Genomic DNA, 15129 nt, shown 5'->3' on the forward strand with positions numbered 1-15129 from the left:
AAGGGAAGACAATATCTGAACGGCCGTCAGCTCTCTTGGGTTAAGTCCGCAGCAGATAGATCTGAGGAGGCTGGCCTCCTTTTGCGAGCCTCTGGGGCCCAGTGGAGGCCAGTGTAGCCTCACTTTCTATAAACTCAGAGCCCCCAAGCCTGAGAAAGGAATCCAGAAGAGGTGGGGGAGGGGAACCCAGGAAAGCCCATGGGGTCACAAAGAGAGACTGAAGCTGTCCCAACATACGGTTAAACTCTGGTGCTTTATTGAGCAGCCTCTGGGCAATTAGGAAAGGGAAGTAGGAGGGGAGACATGATAACATTCCTGGGTGCAGGGTTCAAGTTGGGCTTCACAGTGGGTGTAATTAGTGTGGCCACTGCTCTGACAGTGAGGTTTGGCTCCTCGGTGGTAGAGTTGGCCAAAATGGGGTCCTTTGGCGAGGATGCCTGGGGTAAGGGAGTTGAAGAAATCCCTCGGGTGGGGCAGGGCCGTCGAGCATTTTCATAAGCGTGTGCTGCCCTTACACTATGGCTTACACTGTGCTGGGCCCGGGCCTTACCTGCCCTTGACCCTGCCTCTACCTCTTTGTCCACTAGAGCTGAGCCCAGACGGCACCACTGTGGCCCTCTGCATGGGGTCCAAGGGAGGGAGACTGAGGCTTAGTCGGGAACTCAGCAGAGTGGGTGAGCAGGCCCTTGGCCAGCTGGAGCTGGTGCCCCTCCCCCACCGTGTGCCAGACAAGGGCTAAGCCGCAGTGAGCGCGTCCTTGATGGCAGTGGTGAGGGGGAAGCGCAGACCCTGGCCACAGAAGCTGCCCCGGAAGTCATCCAGATCCACAGCCCACACCATGGCGCCAGCCAGCTGCCTGCTCCTCAGGTACTGCACCTGGAAGGGAAGACCCAGGGCAGGCAGAGCTGGGTACCCTGGGCCAGCGTGTGGGGGTGGGGGTGGGGGGGTCGGAGAACGTGCCACCTAGGCCCCTCCCCAGGGAAGGAACCAGCAGGTGCCTCAGACCTGACTGCCCCCCACCTCAATCACCCCGCTCTGCTCTCCATGCAGGTGACCCGAATCTGTTTGGAGAAGGGTTTCCTCTCCCTCTTCATTCTGGGGCATGGCCTTGAGGACCTACCTTGTTTTTGACGCTCTCCTGGTCATCGTACCCCACCCACTGGTTGCCCTTGGTGGCATAGGGGACCTTCTGGCTAGAAAGTCTATGGACGGTGGCTCCGTTGAGGAAGTCACAGATCTGAGCAGAGAACAGGGCAGGGGTGGCAGAGGGAGCTGTGTGAGACTTCGCAGGTCACGGAGGAGATGCCACTCTCCAAATCTCTTTCAACCCCTTGCTTCATCCTGCTGACGACATCTGTCCCCAGCAGCCTCCCTGCAGTCTTCATGCAAATTTATGTAAAGCAGATGCAAATGCCCCAGGGTTCTGTGGGTGCTGCAGCCTGAGGGCGTTAGGGGGACTCTGGTTTGCTTCTGGTATTTTTAAAAAATACAATTTATTGTCAAATTGGCTAACATACAGTGTGTACAGTGTGCTCTTGGTTTTAGGGGTAGATTCCCATGATTCATCGCTTACCTACAACGCTCAGTGCTCATCCCAACAAGTGCCCTCCTCCATGCCCATCACTCATTTCTCCCTCTCCCCCGCCCCCATCAACCCTCAGCTTGTTCTTTGTATTTAAGAGTCCCTTACGGTTTGCCTCCCTTCCTCTCATTTGTAACTTTTTCCCCCTTTCCCTTCTTCCATGGAATGCAAACTGGTGCAGCCACACTGGAAAATAGTGTGGCGGTTCCTCAAAAAATTAAAAATAGAACTACCTTATGACCCAGTAATAGTACTACTATGACTTTATCCAGAGGATAAATTCAGGATAAAAAGAGGAGTGCTGATTCATAGGGGTACATGTACCCCAATGTTTATAGCGGCGCTTTAAACAATAGCTAAATCATGGAAAGAGCCTCAATGTCCATCAACTAACGAATGGATAAAGAAGATGTGTGTATATACAATGGAATACTACTTGGCGATGAGAAATAATGAAATCCTGCCATTTGCAGCAACGTGGGTGAAACTGGAGGGTATTAATGCTGAGCGAAATAAGGCAGAGAAAGACAGACACCAAGTTTTCACTCCTATGTGGAACTTGCTTCTGGTGTCTTGAACAGCGACGTGGGAAATGATGGGTTGACACTAAGGACTGGCCTGAGGCTGCACAGAGCAGCAGCGGCTTGGGCAAACCAGAGCCTGCCTTTGGGCCATTGCTCTTTTCTGGGCTGGAAGGGAAACTTCAACTCGGTGGCCAGAGGAGTATCTGGGAGCTTAGCAGTGCAGACCTGGGGTGCCTGCAGGAGGCTTTCAAAGACTTTGTAGCAGGATGCCTGACTGCCTTCCCCCCCCCCCCCCGCTTCTTCCTCCTCAGGGTGCTATGTTCACTAGAACATTTTTTATTCCCAAGGGAGCAAATGGCGGGGAGACGAAGTGGGCAGCTCACCTTCCCCGGGGGCCTCTGGGAGTGTGGGGATCTCACCTCCCCCCTTGTGCATACCTCATAGTAGGCCAGGATCCCCTCCTCCTTGGTGAACTGGCCTGGTAATCCGGGTCCGGAGATGGGGGCCCCCACACCCGTCTTGGAGGAGGCCAGAGTGAAAGTCCTCCCAAAGGTGGGGATGCCCATCACCAGCTTATTGGCTGGGGCCCCCAGCCTCAGCACGTAGCCCACGGCGTAGTCCTGGCAGGGGGAGGAGAGGAGGGCATGAGCGGCTAGTGGGACTGGCAGTGCAGGACCGGTGAGACTGCACAATTGCCAGGGCCACCTCGACGAGGGGAGCTCCAGGTCTGCCGTGCACCTGGGAGTCCCTTCCGAGAACTGATAATATCAGTCTCAAATGCATTTTGTAGGGACGCCTGGGTGGCTCGTTCGGCTGAGCACCCCACTCAGTTTCAGTTCAGGTCATGATCTCACGGTTCGTGGGAAAGAGCCCCACGTCAGCTCTGGCTGACATCGCAGAGCCTGCTTGGGACTCTGTCTCCCTCTCTCTGCCTCTCCCCTGCTTGTTCTCTCTGTCTCTGTCTCTGTCTCTGTCTCTGTCTCTCTCTCCCTCTCTCTCTCTCTCACACACACACACACACACACACACACTACATAAACAAACATTAAAAAATGGATTCTGTAGTTTCATTCTCAAAAAAAATTGTTTTAGATATAGGAAGGGATTGTTACTATTTGGCAGTCATTACTATTAGCAGCCAATCAGATGATTGGCTCAGGTTACACAGCAAGTGAAAGGCTGGTCTAGACCTTTCTCCTGCCTCCTCTGTTCTAGAGACACGGAGAACTCACAGACTCGGTGCCTTAGTGTCCTCACCTGCAGCGTGGGGCCCATAACCCCTCCCTTGCAGGAATTCCTGAGGTGACAGGTCTCAGGGGCCCCTTCCTGGCTCGCCACCCCCCTTCCAGGCACTCACAGCATTGTTGAATCTGTCAGCGCTTGCGTCCTCCTGGCCTCGGAACAAGGGGCTATGATGCCCTGTGGTCTGGCGCCAGGCTCCGTGAAAGTCATAGGTCATAACGCTGATGAAGTCCAGGTGTCTGGGGAAGAGAGGTCAGAGGGCAAGGCAGGAAATTAGAAAGGCCTCACATCCGTCAGCCCAGCATGCTGTGAACAGGGTAGGTAGGAGAGAGGCCATTAACCCAAAGCCCAGAAGAGAACCTGTGATCTGCTGTCCTGGCCACCCGACCACTTCTGCTGCACCGTGCCCTGGAGTGGGCTCCGAGCCCCATAAGTGCATTTAAGGCAAGAATGGAATTCTGTGATGCCCTGGCACACATTTGGGAGGTGGCTCTATCTTGCCTCTGCCCTCCATGTCTGCCAAGTTCGTCTTAGTGACAGAAGATTAGCCAGGTGGGGATGGAGCTGGACCAAAGGAAGGCCTGAACCTAGGACCCACTGGGGTGGGGAGGGAGGTTTCCACACATGTGGGGGAGAGGGACCACAGGTAGGCTGTGTGACTGTGAGCTTCAGATGTTTGGGGCAAATGGTTGAGAGCCACCTAGTTCCTACCTCGTAAACCATCAACTTAAACACTGAATCTACAGCTCCCCAAATTGTAAAGTTTCTAAAAAGTCAGAGTAAAGAACCTTTGCTCTTTATTCCTAGGTTCCCCAAGATCCGTGTCTTAGGAGGGGCTGAGACATCAGCCCTTCTGGGGAGTGAACTGCTCATTCTCACATGCATCCAGGGGCCGGGGGAGGACGAGGGATGCACAGAGAGGGGGTCGCCTGTGTGTGTGCAAGGACCTGGAGGCAGCGTAGAAATACAATCTTATTGCCGCTGTCCTGTCTCTCTAGTGAGTAACACTCTGTGTGCGGAGAAAAGCCTGGTGTGGAGAAAGTGTCCCTCGGTGGCTGGCCAGTTTTATATCATTTCCTACTTCCTTTTCCACAAATACTTTCATAGAAACTCTCTCAACTGGTTAGCACCATCCCTCCACGTGAAAAAGGAAGGGCAGGGATTGTTATGCCCCATTTGACAGATGGGAAGACTGAGGCACAGTGAGTGGAAGTGACCTGCGCAAGAACACACATCAAGTTTTTGGAAGAACGGGGACTAGAAATCCAGTCTTGTGATTTTACAGGGAGCGCTGGGGCGGGGTGGGGCTGGGGACTCACTGTGATATCTGGGCGATGTCATAGCCATTGTCAATGGCTACCTTCCCTGCAGAAATCGCTGCGCTTAGCAGAAGCTGCTTTGTTCCCGTCTGGGCTTCCCTTGCAAACTCAGCCTTCATTTCCTGGTTGGGAGAGACGCAGGGTAGTGAGTGGGGCCCCGGCTGTGTGAGAAAGCCTTGTGAGAGAGGCCGAGGTCTCTGGGCATGTCATTGACCTTCCCCATCCGCTGGGATCCCCAACCTGACCGGGCTTCGGTGGGAATGATAAAGCAGCCGACTGGTGGTCCCACCTTGGGCTCCCCCATCCTTCTCCTAAAAAACTCTTTGGGCCAATCACGTCCCGACACCCCACACACACTCATCGGCACTCAGTTGCTCCCTGTCCTAGAGGGACCAGGAGGACAGACGGTGATCCTAGTTGGCTCACAGATCGTGTTGGAAGAAGTTTGCTTTGCAGTCTGTTTTGTTCAAGCCAGGTGGCGAGACAACAAAATTAAAGTGGCCTTTAAATTTATATTTAGCAGTCTTTAAAATTAATATTATATCGGTACTGTGGACAACTTATTTAGACGTCCCTGGGGTACATCTGTCCCTGGGCTAATGGAGATGCTTGGGCTGCTGTCAGATGTGGCCAAGTGTCCCCAACGCTAGTGGGGAGCGGGCAGCACCAGTTTGGGACCAAATAGTGGGTAATGATGCTGCCCCACTAAGTGGGCAGGGATGAGTGGGTGCCCCGCTTAGTGACCTGCCTCGGAGGACCCCACCCCATGTCCCACCGTGGTAATGTGTAAGATCTGAGGGCACAGGCCGGTTTGTGTATCCCCACCGGGGGCCCAGGATCCGGTGGCCAGGAGGCCTCAGGCCCCGTCTCAGGAGGCCAGCAGCTGAAGACCGCTCCGCCCACCCCGCCCCCTGGTGCCGGCTCAGGTCCCCACCATCCCCACTGCTCTCCCCAACCCCGCCAGCACCTTAACTAGGGTGGTGAAGTGGCGCTTGTCTTTCCGCCCAGGGTGGAGCCAGGCCAGGTCCAGCCCGTCAAAGCCATAGGTTCGCAGAAATGGCGGCACCGACTTGATGAAAGTCCTACGACTCTGGGTGTTGGAGGCTATTCTGGAAAATCTAGGACCCGAATCACCCCCGGCAGAGTGCTCAGTGCTGATGTGCTGGGAGCCTTGGCTGCCTGCAAGGATTTCTGAGGCATGTGCAGCCGGGGGCCTGAGCATGTGCAGCCGGAGGCCTGAGCCCCACAGCTCAGGAAGGGCACGGCCGGGACAGGACCCAGGTCCAGGCATCTCAGAGAGAGCCTTTGTAGTTTCATTCATTCAAAACATTGTCATATGAGCCAAGCCTCTTTGGAAAGATCGTAATCTGCATCTCAGTTTCCTCATCTGTGAAGTGAGGATCAGGACCGTGGTTCACGCTGTTGCCGTGGGGGTTACCTGTGATTGTGGCTGGATGGGGTGCCTGACTAAGTGGGAGCTGTTAGGACCATGTCTCGCCCCCTTTATAAGCCCTGCTCCAACCCCACCCACTCCAGGGAGTCCTCCCAGGCTCTCGACACTCTCTCATCTTCCCTTCTTTCCATCCCTTTCCTTCCAGCCCTTAGGGTCCTAGAAGTTCTGTGTTTTCAGGTCTGAGGGGAAATAAGTGGAGCACGGGCAAGGAGTCGTAAGATCCATTGGCAGCAGGCTGTGTGACTCTCTACAAGGCTCTCTCCCTCTCTGGGCTCTGCTTCTTGGCTGTATGTGGGGTAGGTGCCTGACAACCATTTAGGCCTAACCAGTCTGGGGTCCCCGTTGACCCCATAGAGTGGGGGAGGGAGACCTATGCCTCCTCACCCCCATTCCATCATCCTTTGGGGGAATGGGTCTTACCTTTCAGACCCAAAGCTCCATCCTCCCACAGAGAGAAGGGTCTTCAGTTTGGGGTTCCTGTGGGGAGCAGGGAGGTAGGAAAGCCGGGGTGGAGTGAGGCTGTCGTGACACAGGCTGCCCCCTGTGTGGGAGGCTGTCGCAGACTTCTAGCTTAGGTGGGATGTCCTTCCAACCCTGAGACTCAGGATTCTAAGAGGCATAGACTTTGCGGCAGTTACTCTGAGGTACGCTGCCTGTTTTCGCTCCCCTGAGTGGAGAAGCCAGGATCTGGCAAAACAGAGTCATGAGTATTTTCCATGCTTCCTGGAGAAGCACCCCCAGTGGGGGGGGAGCTCAGCTGGCCTTCTAGAGGCTGCCTCTGTCGCCACCAGATATGGCCCAACACGTGCCCTCATGGCCTCCTCCCGCTGAAGCTGAGGCCCTCCCATCCCCCACCCTGGGTCCTGGGGGCCCTCACCCAGCTCCGGAGCGGAGGCACCCTGCCCTGGGACCAGCCAGCCTAGCCCTCCATCTCCCTCCTTCCCTGGCAGCCTGGGGCCCAACCTGTTCTTGAGCGTGTTCAGCGTGTCGTAGAGTGTGACATCGTTCCACTCCCAGGTGTCAATCTCATTGTTGCTTACGTTGGCAAAGCTGTAGATGATGTGGGTGCAGAGGAAGGGGTCGATGGCATCTGGGAAGCAGCTCCCATCACCCTCTCGGTACTGGGACCAGCTGGTGTAGTAGCAGACCAGTTTGTATGCAGAACCTGAAGACGAAGTCAGGGGTGGCACCTGAACCAGGACTGGGGGTGGTGGTGGTGGGCTCTGGCTGAGCCCCCCGCTGAGCGCCGATGGGGTACTAGGTGCCTGGACTTGAGATGTGAGCCTTAGAATTCTAAATGCGAGGGGCTGGCTCAGTTCCCTCTGCCTCTGATGAAAATAAGGGCGATTCTGAAAATGCTTTGAACAGATTAAATGTAGTGAGTGAGTAACTTGTAGACTTAGGAACCAGCCCTGTGTGTCCTGAGGGTAGGGGCTGGTGACTAAAGGTAAAATGGGGCTCAGGTCAAATAAAGAAGGCTTCCTGGAGGCAGTGGCTTTGAAGGAATGGAGGGACCCAGCCTAAGATCCCAGCTGTCAGGGTGGAGCCTTGTAGATCCTGCAGGGTCCTTGATCTGGGGCCGCTCTGGCCCATTTCTTCTCTGCCTTCCTGTGGGAGTGTCCCTAATTTGTAAACCTCCCCCCCTCCACCAGTGGCAGTCCCCAGGCCCCCCCTCAGCCCGTCCCCCAAGCTGGGGCCCAATCAGAGTGGGCCAGGAAGTTTAAGTCCTCCGCTGCAGAGTAAGATTTTCCTGCCCTCCTGGTTATGGAGGAGGAACTGCGGGCACCGCTGCCTACCCGGCCATGGGCATTGCTCACTGGGCTCTGAGTCCAGGCCTTTGTCGGAGCCGAGCCTTTGAAGGGTTTTTATTTTCAAAAATTTCAAATATAGAGAAATATAGAGAAAATAGAGAATAGTATAATAAACATCCCTATGCATATCACCTTGGGCTAATAAATGCTAATATTTCTGAGCCATCTGAATTACGGAAGAAACTGGAAAGGGCTCCCCTCTGCCAGGATTCCATCCACATCACATACATCACACCCCTGTCTCCCGTGACTTGAAAGAGGGGTTACTTACAGCTCTGGAGCAGCACCAGGACCACAAAGCCTGAAGGGAGATCCAGCGTCAGACCCCCTGCCCTTCCTTTCTGCTCACCCCCCTCCGGGCAATCTAGGGGTTAACACCATTTGCCCTGCCTCCTCCTCCTCTTTATCCTCCATCCTCCTCCTCCTCTTCCATCTCCTTCCCCTCCTCTTCCTCCCCCTCTGCCCCTCCTCCTCCTTCCCTTCCTCCCCCCCCTCCCCGCCCCCCCTCCTAGCAGGTAGGAGGCCAGCCTTTCTGTGCAGCATCTCTGTCGACTGTCTGGGCCTCTCAGCCTGAAAACCCACAACCAGAGCAGCCTTGACCAGCCCAGAGACCTGTCTGAGCTGCCCTCAGAACCATCCTGGCTGAGGCAGAGCGGGGCATGGTGTGGCCAGTTCCGGTGTCCTCTGCTCTTAGTGTCCAGCTGCTTAGGTAGCGCTTCGTCCGTCCCCACACCTCACACTTCCTTCCTTTTTATGCGGGTCCTGCTCCACTCCCTCGAGCTCCAAAAACACCGAGTTTATGGGAACTGATCTGTGGCAAGGAGGGAGCCCTGGGCTGGGACACGCAGGGGAGGAGCCGCCAGAGGAAGATTGAGAAACCTTGGAGAGTTTTGAAAGCTTGGGCCAGGTCTTCAGGAGGCCCGGGCCACCCACGGGGGTGATGATCAGGTGGCTCCTGGGGGACTGACCCAGCCGTATTCCCAGAGACCTTCCTCCCTGGCCAGCTGCCCACCCCACCCCCATCCCCACCCCCACGTTCCTGCCCACAGGTTCCTGGCAGCCTCTCCCTTTGCATTGCCAGCCCTCGGTCCAGGCCCCTGGCCAGGCGGAAACTCAGCACAGTGAGTTCTGGAACCCGCAGCAACCCGAACAAGGCTGTTATTTCTTTTCTCCCCAGTCCAGCCTCATCCTGCTCCCCACTCGGACTTTCTCTCTCCAAGCCTGTTTCCCACAGAGGGTCAGACAGCCTTTTAGCAATTGATGTGCTATTGAAATTTAAATTTTAGAAGAAAGAGAGAAAGCTTAGGCACAGAGGAGAGGGGCAGAGGGAGAGGCAGACAGGAATCACAGCATGAAGCCGGACAATGTGCTGATTATTTTCTAAGGGAAACCAGGAGAGTGGGAAATTCCCAGGACTGCTCTCAGGCCTGCTGCTGATTTGTTTACGTTTTGAAGTTCCAGTTAATAGGGTTTGTTGCAAGCCTGGGGCTGCAGGGAAGTGCCAAGGAGTTAATTCCCGTAGCTCCAGATTTCCCCCAGGAACAGATCATTCCAGAAGATCGATAACTTCCATAATCTCTCCCTGAAACCCACACCTCACGATGTCACCCCCTAAGTCCTCTGGTGACTCCTTATTACTCTTAGGGTAAGAACAAAACTTCTTAAAAAAAATTTTTTTTAAAGTTTATTTAGTTTTGAGAAAGAGACAAAGCCCAAGCAGGGGCAGAGAGAGAGAGGGAGGCACAGAATCCGAAGCAAACTCCAGGCTCTGAGCCCGATGCAGGGCTTGAACTCATGAACTGTGAGATCATAACCTGAGCTGAAGTCTGATGCTTAACTGACTGAGCCACCCACATGCCCCAGAACAAAACTTCTTAAGGAGGCTCTGCATGGTTTGCCCCATTTGTGGGGATACTTTTTTTGGCCAAAGATCTGAGGCAAGTCCATTCTTTGCAGGCTGCGAATTAATTAATAGGCGGTGAGTGAAAAGTTCCAAATTCCAAGAGTGAGTGGGTCTTAACAAAGTCCTTTTATTTTTACCACAAAATTAGGTAACAGTCCGACATTAGCCACCCTGGTTTCATAGCCTTCTCTTGGTGAGCGAGGTCTCTTCCTCTCTCCCTTTCCCCGCTCCTCGCCCTTCCTCTCCTTTGCAAAACTGGCACAAGTGCCCTTTATTGGACGAGGAGTGGACAAAAAGAAGTTTGTCCAGAGTCACTCTGTGCATACTAGAAGGGTCACTGCTTCTGTCTTTTAAGGTGACTGCCTCCTTTCGGACCCTGGATGAAAACAGTAACGCCAGTCAGTGATAGCTTTTCCTCATTCATCTGGGCACTGAGAAGTGAACTTGTAACCTTTAGCAGAACTATTACAAAGTGGCATGCAAGAAAAAGTTTCATTACAGGGGGCAGTATGTTAAGAAAACATTTCCAGTTTTCACTGTTCCTTTGCTAAAAGTGATCTTCTAGGCTCAGATTTGCCCAAGCCTTGTGGTCCTGTGCCTCTCTCCAAACCAGTTTATTAATTCTACACGTTCTGCATGAACGTGGCAGTGTCACAATAAATGGCCAATGCTGGGCCCGCCTCAGCATCAGTGGCTAAGTGCTCCCTGGTTCGGAGCCTCCCAGCCTCATCTCACCTCATGCCCCTGCATCCTCCCTTCTTTTGTATCCTTTTATTTGCTCTACTCTCTCCTACCACAGGGCTTTTGCAAATGCCATCTACGAGCCTGTCAGTAACGGAAGGGCCTGAGGTTTCATGCTGCTTGTCAGCTAATGAGATAGACTGCCCCAGTTTCGTGGACCCTGGCAGAAGCCATGAGAATCCTAGGTCAGAGGCAAAGGACTTATTATTCATGGCAGGACAAGAAGCATGGAGTGCACGTTTGTGCCATTTCCTGTGATGTGAAAACAACTATTTTGAGTTGCTGCCTCAGCATTTTATTGTATGACAATTCTGCTCACCCTTGGAGTCTGAACAGTTAGATAGAGACCCGGGCTTACGATTCATCCCATAAGTCCCTGCTTTGCTTTTCTTGATACACCTTTTAAAATAACCACTTAGAGCTGAGCTGGTGAAAAGTTGCTGACGTCCGCCTCCAAGCACCTTATAAGTAATAGGTGCTTGCTCTTTATCTCCAGCCCGCTTGTGACCTGGGACAAAGGACTGTGTTCTCCTTGCTGATGACCATTTATCCTCATTTCTGAGAATTGTAAGTGAGAGATCTTGTGGCTTTACTTCTTTTGTGTGACTGTATTGAAACTGTGTGGACGTTCCTCAAAAAAATAAAAGTAGAACTACCCTACGACTCAGCAGTAGCACTATTAGGAATTTATCCAAGGGATACGGGAGTGCTGATGCACAGGGACACGTGTACCCCAGTGTTTATAGCAGCGCTTTCAACAATAGCCAAGTTATGGAAAGAGCCTCAATGTCCATCAACTGACGAATGGATAAAGAAGGTGTGGTTTATATATACAATGGAATACTACTTGGCAATGAGAAAGATGAAATCCTGCCTTTGCAGGATTGTAGATGGAACAGGAAGGTATTGTGTTGAGCGAAATAAGTCAGTCAGAGAAGGACAGATATATGTTTTCACTCCTATGTGGATCTTTTTTAATGTTTTATTTATTTTTGATACAGAGAGACAGAGCATGAGAGGGGGAGGGGCAGAGAGAGAGGGAGACACAGAATCGGAAGCAGGCTCCAGGCTCTGAGCTAGCTGTCAGCACAAAGCCTGACGTGGGGCTTGAACCCATGAACGTGAGATCATGACCTGAGCGGAAGTCGAGGCCCAACCGACTGAGCCACCCAGGCGCAACTTCACTCCTATGTGGATCTTGAGATACTTAACAGAAGACCATGGGGGAAGGGAAGAGGAAAAAGTATTTAGAGACAGAGAGGGAGGGAGGCAAACCATGAGAGACTCTTAAATACAGAGAACAAACTGAGGGTTGGTGGGGGCGGGGGAGAGGGGAAAGTGGGTGATGGGCAGCGAGGAGGGCACTTGTTGGGATGAGCACTGGGTGTTGTGTGTAAGTGATGAACCATGGGAATCTACCCTAAAAATCAAAAGCACACTTTACACTCTGTGTTTTAGCCAATCTGGCAATAAATTATATTAAAAAAAAAAATTTACTGAGCTTCAAAAAGAAAAAAGGGCCCCGTGGTATTCACTTCCCTAAAGTGGGAGCTTGGATAAGTTTACCAAGAGTACCGCCTGCCCACCCCACGCGGATGGCTTGTGCCTCTTCATCTCACATATTCTTTTTAGTTCTATTTTATTTTTTATTTTTTCTAAGTTTATTTATTTGTTTTGTGAGAGAGAGAGAGTGCAAGAGCCCATGCATGCACACGTGTGAGCTGTGGAGGGCAGAGACAGAGAGAGAGACTCCTAAGCAGGCTCTGAGTTAGCACAGAGCCCAACGTGGGGCTCAATCCCACGAACCGCAAGATCATGACCTGAGCTGAAATCACGAGTTGGGCGCTTAATTGACTGAGCCGCCCAGGCCGTCCCCACATACTCCTTTTTGTTAATTTAAATTTATTTAGTTAACATACAGTGCAGTACTGGTTTCGGGAGTAGAATTCAGGGATTCATTACTTATTATAATCTGCATATTGTTATTTTAAAAATGGTTATTTATTTATTTTTGAGAGAGAGGGAGACAGAGAGAGGAAGAGAGAGAATCCCAAGCAGGCTCACTCCCAGCACAGAGCCCAACGCGGGGCTCGATCTCGAACCATGAGATCATGCCCTGAGCTGAAATCGAGAGTTGGACACTTAACTGACTGAGCCACCCAGGTGCCCCAACCTGCATATTCTTAATATAACACACCAGGTCTGGGGCCCCCAACACACTTCCCTTGGCCCCAAGTTCAGGGGTGAGGTTGCAACAGCCCAAGTGGATCCTGTGTGTGCAACGTCTTGTGTCACAGCCGAGGAACTGAGCTTAAAAGACCCAAATATTTTACAGTGAGTAGCCGGCCTGACTCCCCTTGGGCCTGGGGGGAGACATTATCTCTGTTACACCGGCCAACAAACAAAGCTGCCTTTTGCTCCAGGGGAAAACACTGTTTCTATCTTCCCAGGCTGTTTGCTGTACAAACATAACCCAAAAGGGAGCCTGGAACAGGCGGCCGGGTCTCTGTTCATAGGATGTGCAAAAGTGCAGGAGTCCCTGGGGTGAGCTGTCTCCCAACACAGCCCTTCTGGGGTCAGTTTACTCCTGCTCAGCCTTCGGATTGAGTCTCAGCAACACCTTCAGAAAAGGCCCTGGGGAGGGAAACCACCCGACTGGGGCTGTCCGAGTGCTCTGTACCCCTTTTCCTAGTCCCTGACTTGGTTGTAAGTTTACCTCTTGTGTGTGGATGTGGGTGACTTATTAATGTCTGCCTCCCTCGCTAGGCAACAAATTCAGTAAAGGCAAGGACTGGACCAATTATTGTTAAATTTTATTTTTATTATTATTATTTTTAGTTCAACTACAATTACCATAGAGTGTTATATTAACAACTCTCTGCATTACTTAGTGCTCAACACGGTCACTGTACTCTTTGTGCCCCTCAGCTTCACGCGCACCCTGGCCCACTTCTCTCTGGTAACCAACGGTTTGTTCTCTGTAATTAAGAGTCTGTTTTTTGATTCTTTCTTCTTTGTTTTGTTTCTTATATTCCACATATGTATGAAGTCGTGTGGTATTTGTCTTTCTCTGACTTATTTCATTTAGCATTATACCCTCTAGATCCATCCATGTTCTTGCAAATGGCAAGATTTCTTTCTTCTTTATGGCTGAGTAATATTCTGTAGTGTTTGTATGTATTATGTGCATATCCATTTTATCTATTCTATGGATGGACACTTGGGTTGCTTCCATATCTTGACTATTGTAAATAATACTGCAGTAAACATAGGGGTACATATATCTTTTAAAATTAGTGATTTTGTTTTCTTTCAATAAATACACACTACTAGGAATTACTAGGTCATATGGTAATTCTATTTTGAACTTTTTGAGAAACCTCCATACTGTTTTCCACAGTGGCTGCACCAATCTGCCTTCCTGCCAACAGTGCTGTCCTTTTTCTCTACATCCCTGCCAACACTTGTTGTTTCTTGTGTTTTTGACTTTAAACCATTCTGTCAGGGGTGAGGTGACATCTCACTGTAGTTCTGATTTGCATTTCTGTGTTGAGCAGTGATGTTGAACATCTTTTCATGTGTCTGTTGGCCATCTGTAAGTCTTCTTTGGAGAAATGTCTGTTGATGTCTTCTGCCCATTTTTATTTGGGTTATTTGAGGTTATTTGGGTTATTTGGTGGTAAATTGTCTAAGTTTTTTTTTTTTTATATATTTTGAGGTTTAGCCAAGATTGGGTCAATTTTATTCACCATTGCATCTGTCTCCAAAGCTTCATACAGAGTAGATGCTTAGTAAAGTACTCACTGAATGACTGGATAAATGAATGAATAAGTGATCTCAAGATGGTAAATAGGTCCAAACTCTTCTATTTTGAGTTTGGAACCTGATGTTTGTGAAATTTCATCTCCTGCAATAGTTCTGGTCACTCTGAATAAGCCCCCATGCTACACTGGTTACCCATTTATTCATTCAACCAGTGCTATTGAGCAAGTTAGATGCACTGTAGGAGGTGGCAGAGACAGAAAGATGAGTAAAAACACAGTCAGTCCCCATCCTCTTGAAGTAGACAGTCTGGCAAAGAAGATGGACATTAAACAAAGAATCACATAAGTAATTTATTACAATTGGGAGAAGTTTACCAAAACAATTCCGAGGGTTGGAAAACTTTATAATGGGGTGGTGGTGGTGGTATGGGTGGTCAGGGAAAGCTTCCATAGGAAGTGATGTGTAAACTGAGGCAGGAGGGAAAGGTAGGTGCTGGCTTGCCTAAAGAGCATGTGAGGCAGAAAAGGCTGGTGTAGAAAGAGGCGGCCATGTTCCACGAACCAGAAGAACTCAAGAGTGGTTGAGGCATAAAAGGTAAGGAAGGAGGCACAGATGAGGCTGGTTCAGGACCCCAAGTGTGGACAGAACTACCTCTCTGAGAACAAGTTCCTGGACCTCTAGGGTGGCTCCTTGGACATAGCTGTTTGAGGATCTTTTCCTTTTGCCCAGTGTGTCAGAGCAAACAGATGCGGTGTGAACTTCCCACCAAATAATTGAAGGGAAAGTTCT

At 51.2% G+C, this 15129-nt stretch overlaps 1 protein-coding gene across 2 annotated transcripts; it reads right to left on the reverse strand.

Moving 5' to 3' along the window:
- Window positions 1-234: 234 nt before the first annotated feature.
- CHI3L1 (chitinase 3 like 1) lies at window positions 235-8802 on the reverse strand. 2 transcript variants are annotated; one of them, XM_029935509.1, is made up of 10 exons: window positions 8544-8802; window positions 8203-8232; window positions 7084-7285; window positions 6541-6597; window positions 5635-5785; window positions 4668-4789; window positions 3464-3587; window positions 2544-2726; window positions 1121-1237; window positions 235-876 (listed from the first exon to the last, which is right to left on the reverse strand). In XM_029935509.1, the coding sequence occupies exons 1-10, from the start codon at window positions 8590-8592 to the stop codon at window positions 736-738; spliced, it is 1176 nt and encodes a 391-aa protein (XP_029791369.1). In that variant the 5' UTR covers window positions 8593-8802; the 3' UTR covers window positions 235-735. The 2 variants fall into 2 exon arrangements, with proteins under 2 accessions (XP_029791369.1, XP_029791370.1); XM_029935510.1 differs by lacking the exon at window positions 8203-8232.
- Window positions 8803-15129: the final 6327 nt, after the last annotated feature.

This window comes from Suricata suricatta, chromosome 3 (assembly GCF_006229205.1).
Source record: "Suricata suricatta isolate VVHF042 chromosome 3, meerkat_22Aug2017_6uvM2_HiC, whole genome shotgun sequence".
NCBI classification, from domain to species: Eukaryota; Metazoa; Chordata; class Mammalia; order Carnivora; family Herpestidae; genus Suricata; species Suricata suricatta.

Excerpts from the sequence above, each read along its gene's own strand:
- CHI3L1 (XM_029935509.1), bottom strand. The coding sequence starts at position 8,592 with ATGCCCCGCTCTGCCTCAGCCAGGATGGTTCTGAGGGCAGCTCAGACA. Across the intron at positions 8,233-8,543 it reads TCTGAGGGCAGCTCAGACAG|GCTTTGTGGTCCTGGTGCTG; the intron begins GTCTCTGGGCTG and ends ATCTCCCTTCAG. Across the intron at positions 5,786-6,540 it reads TGGAGCTTTGGGTCTGAAAG|ATTTTCCAGAATAGCCTCCA; the intron begins GTAAGACCCATT and ends TTCGGGTCCTAG.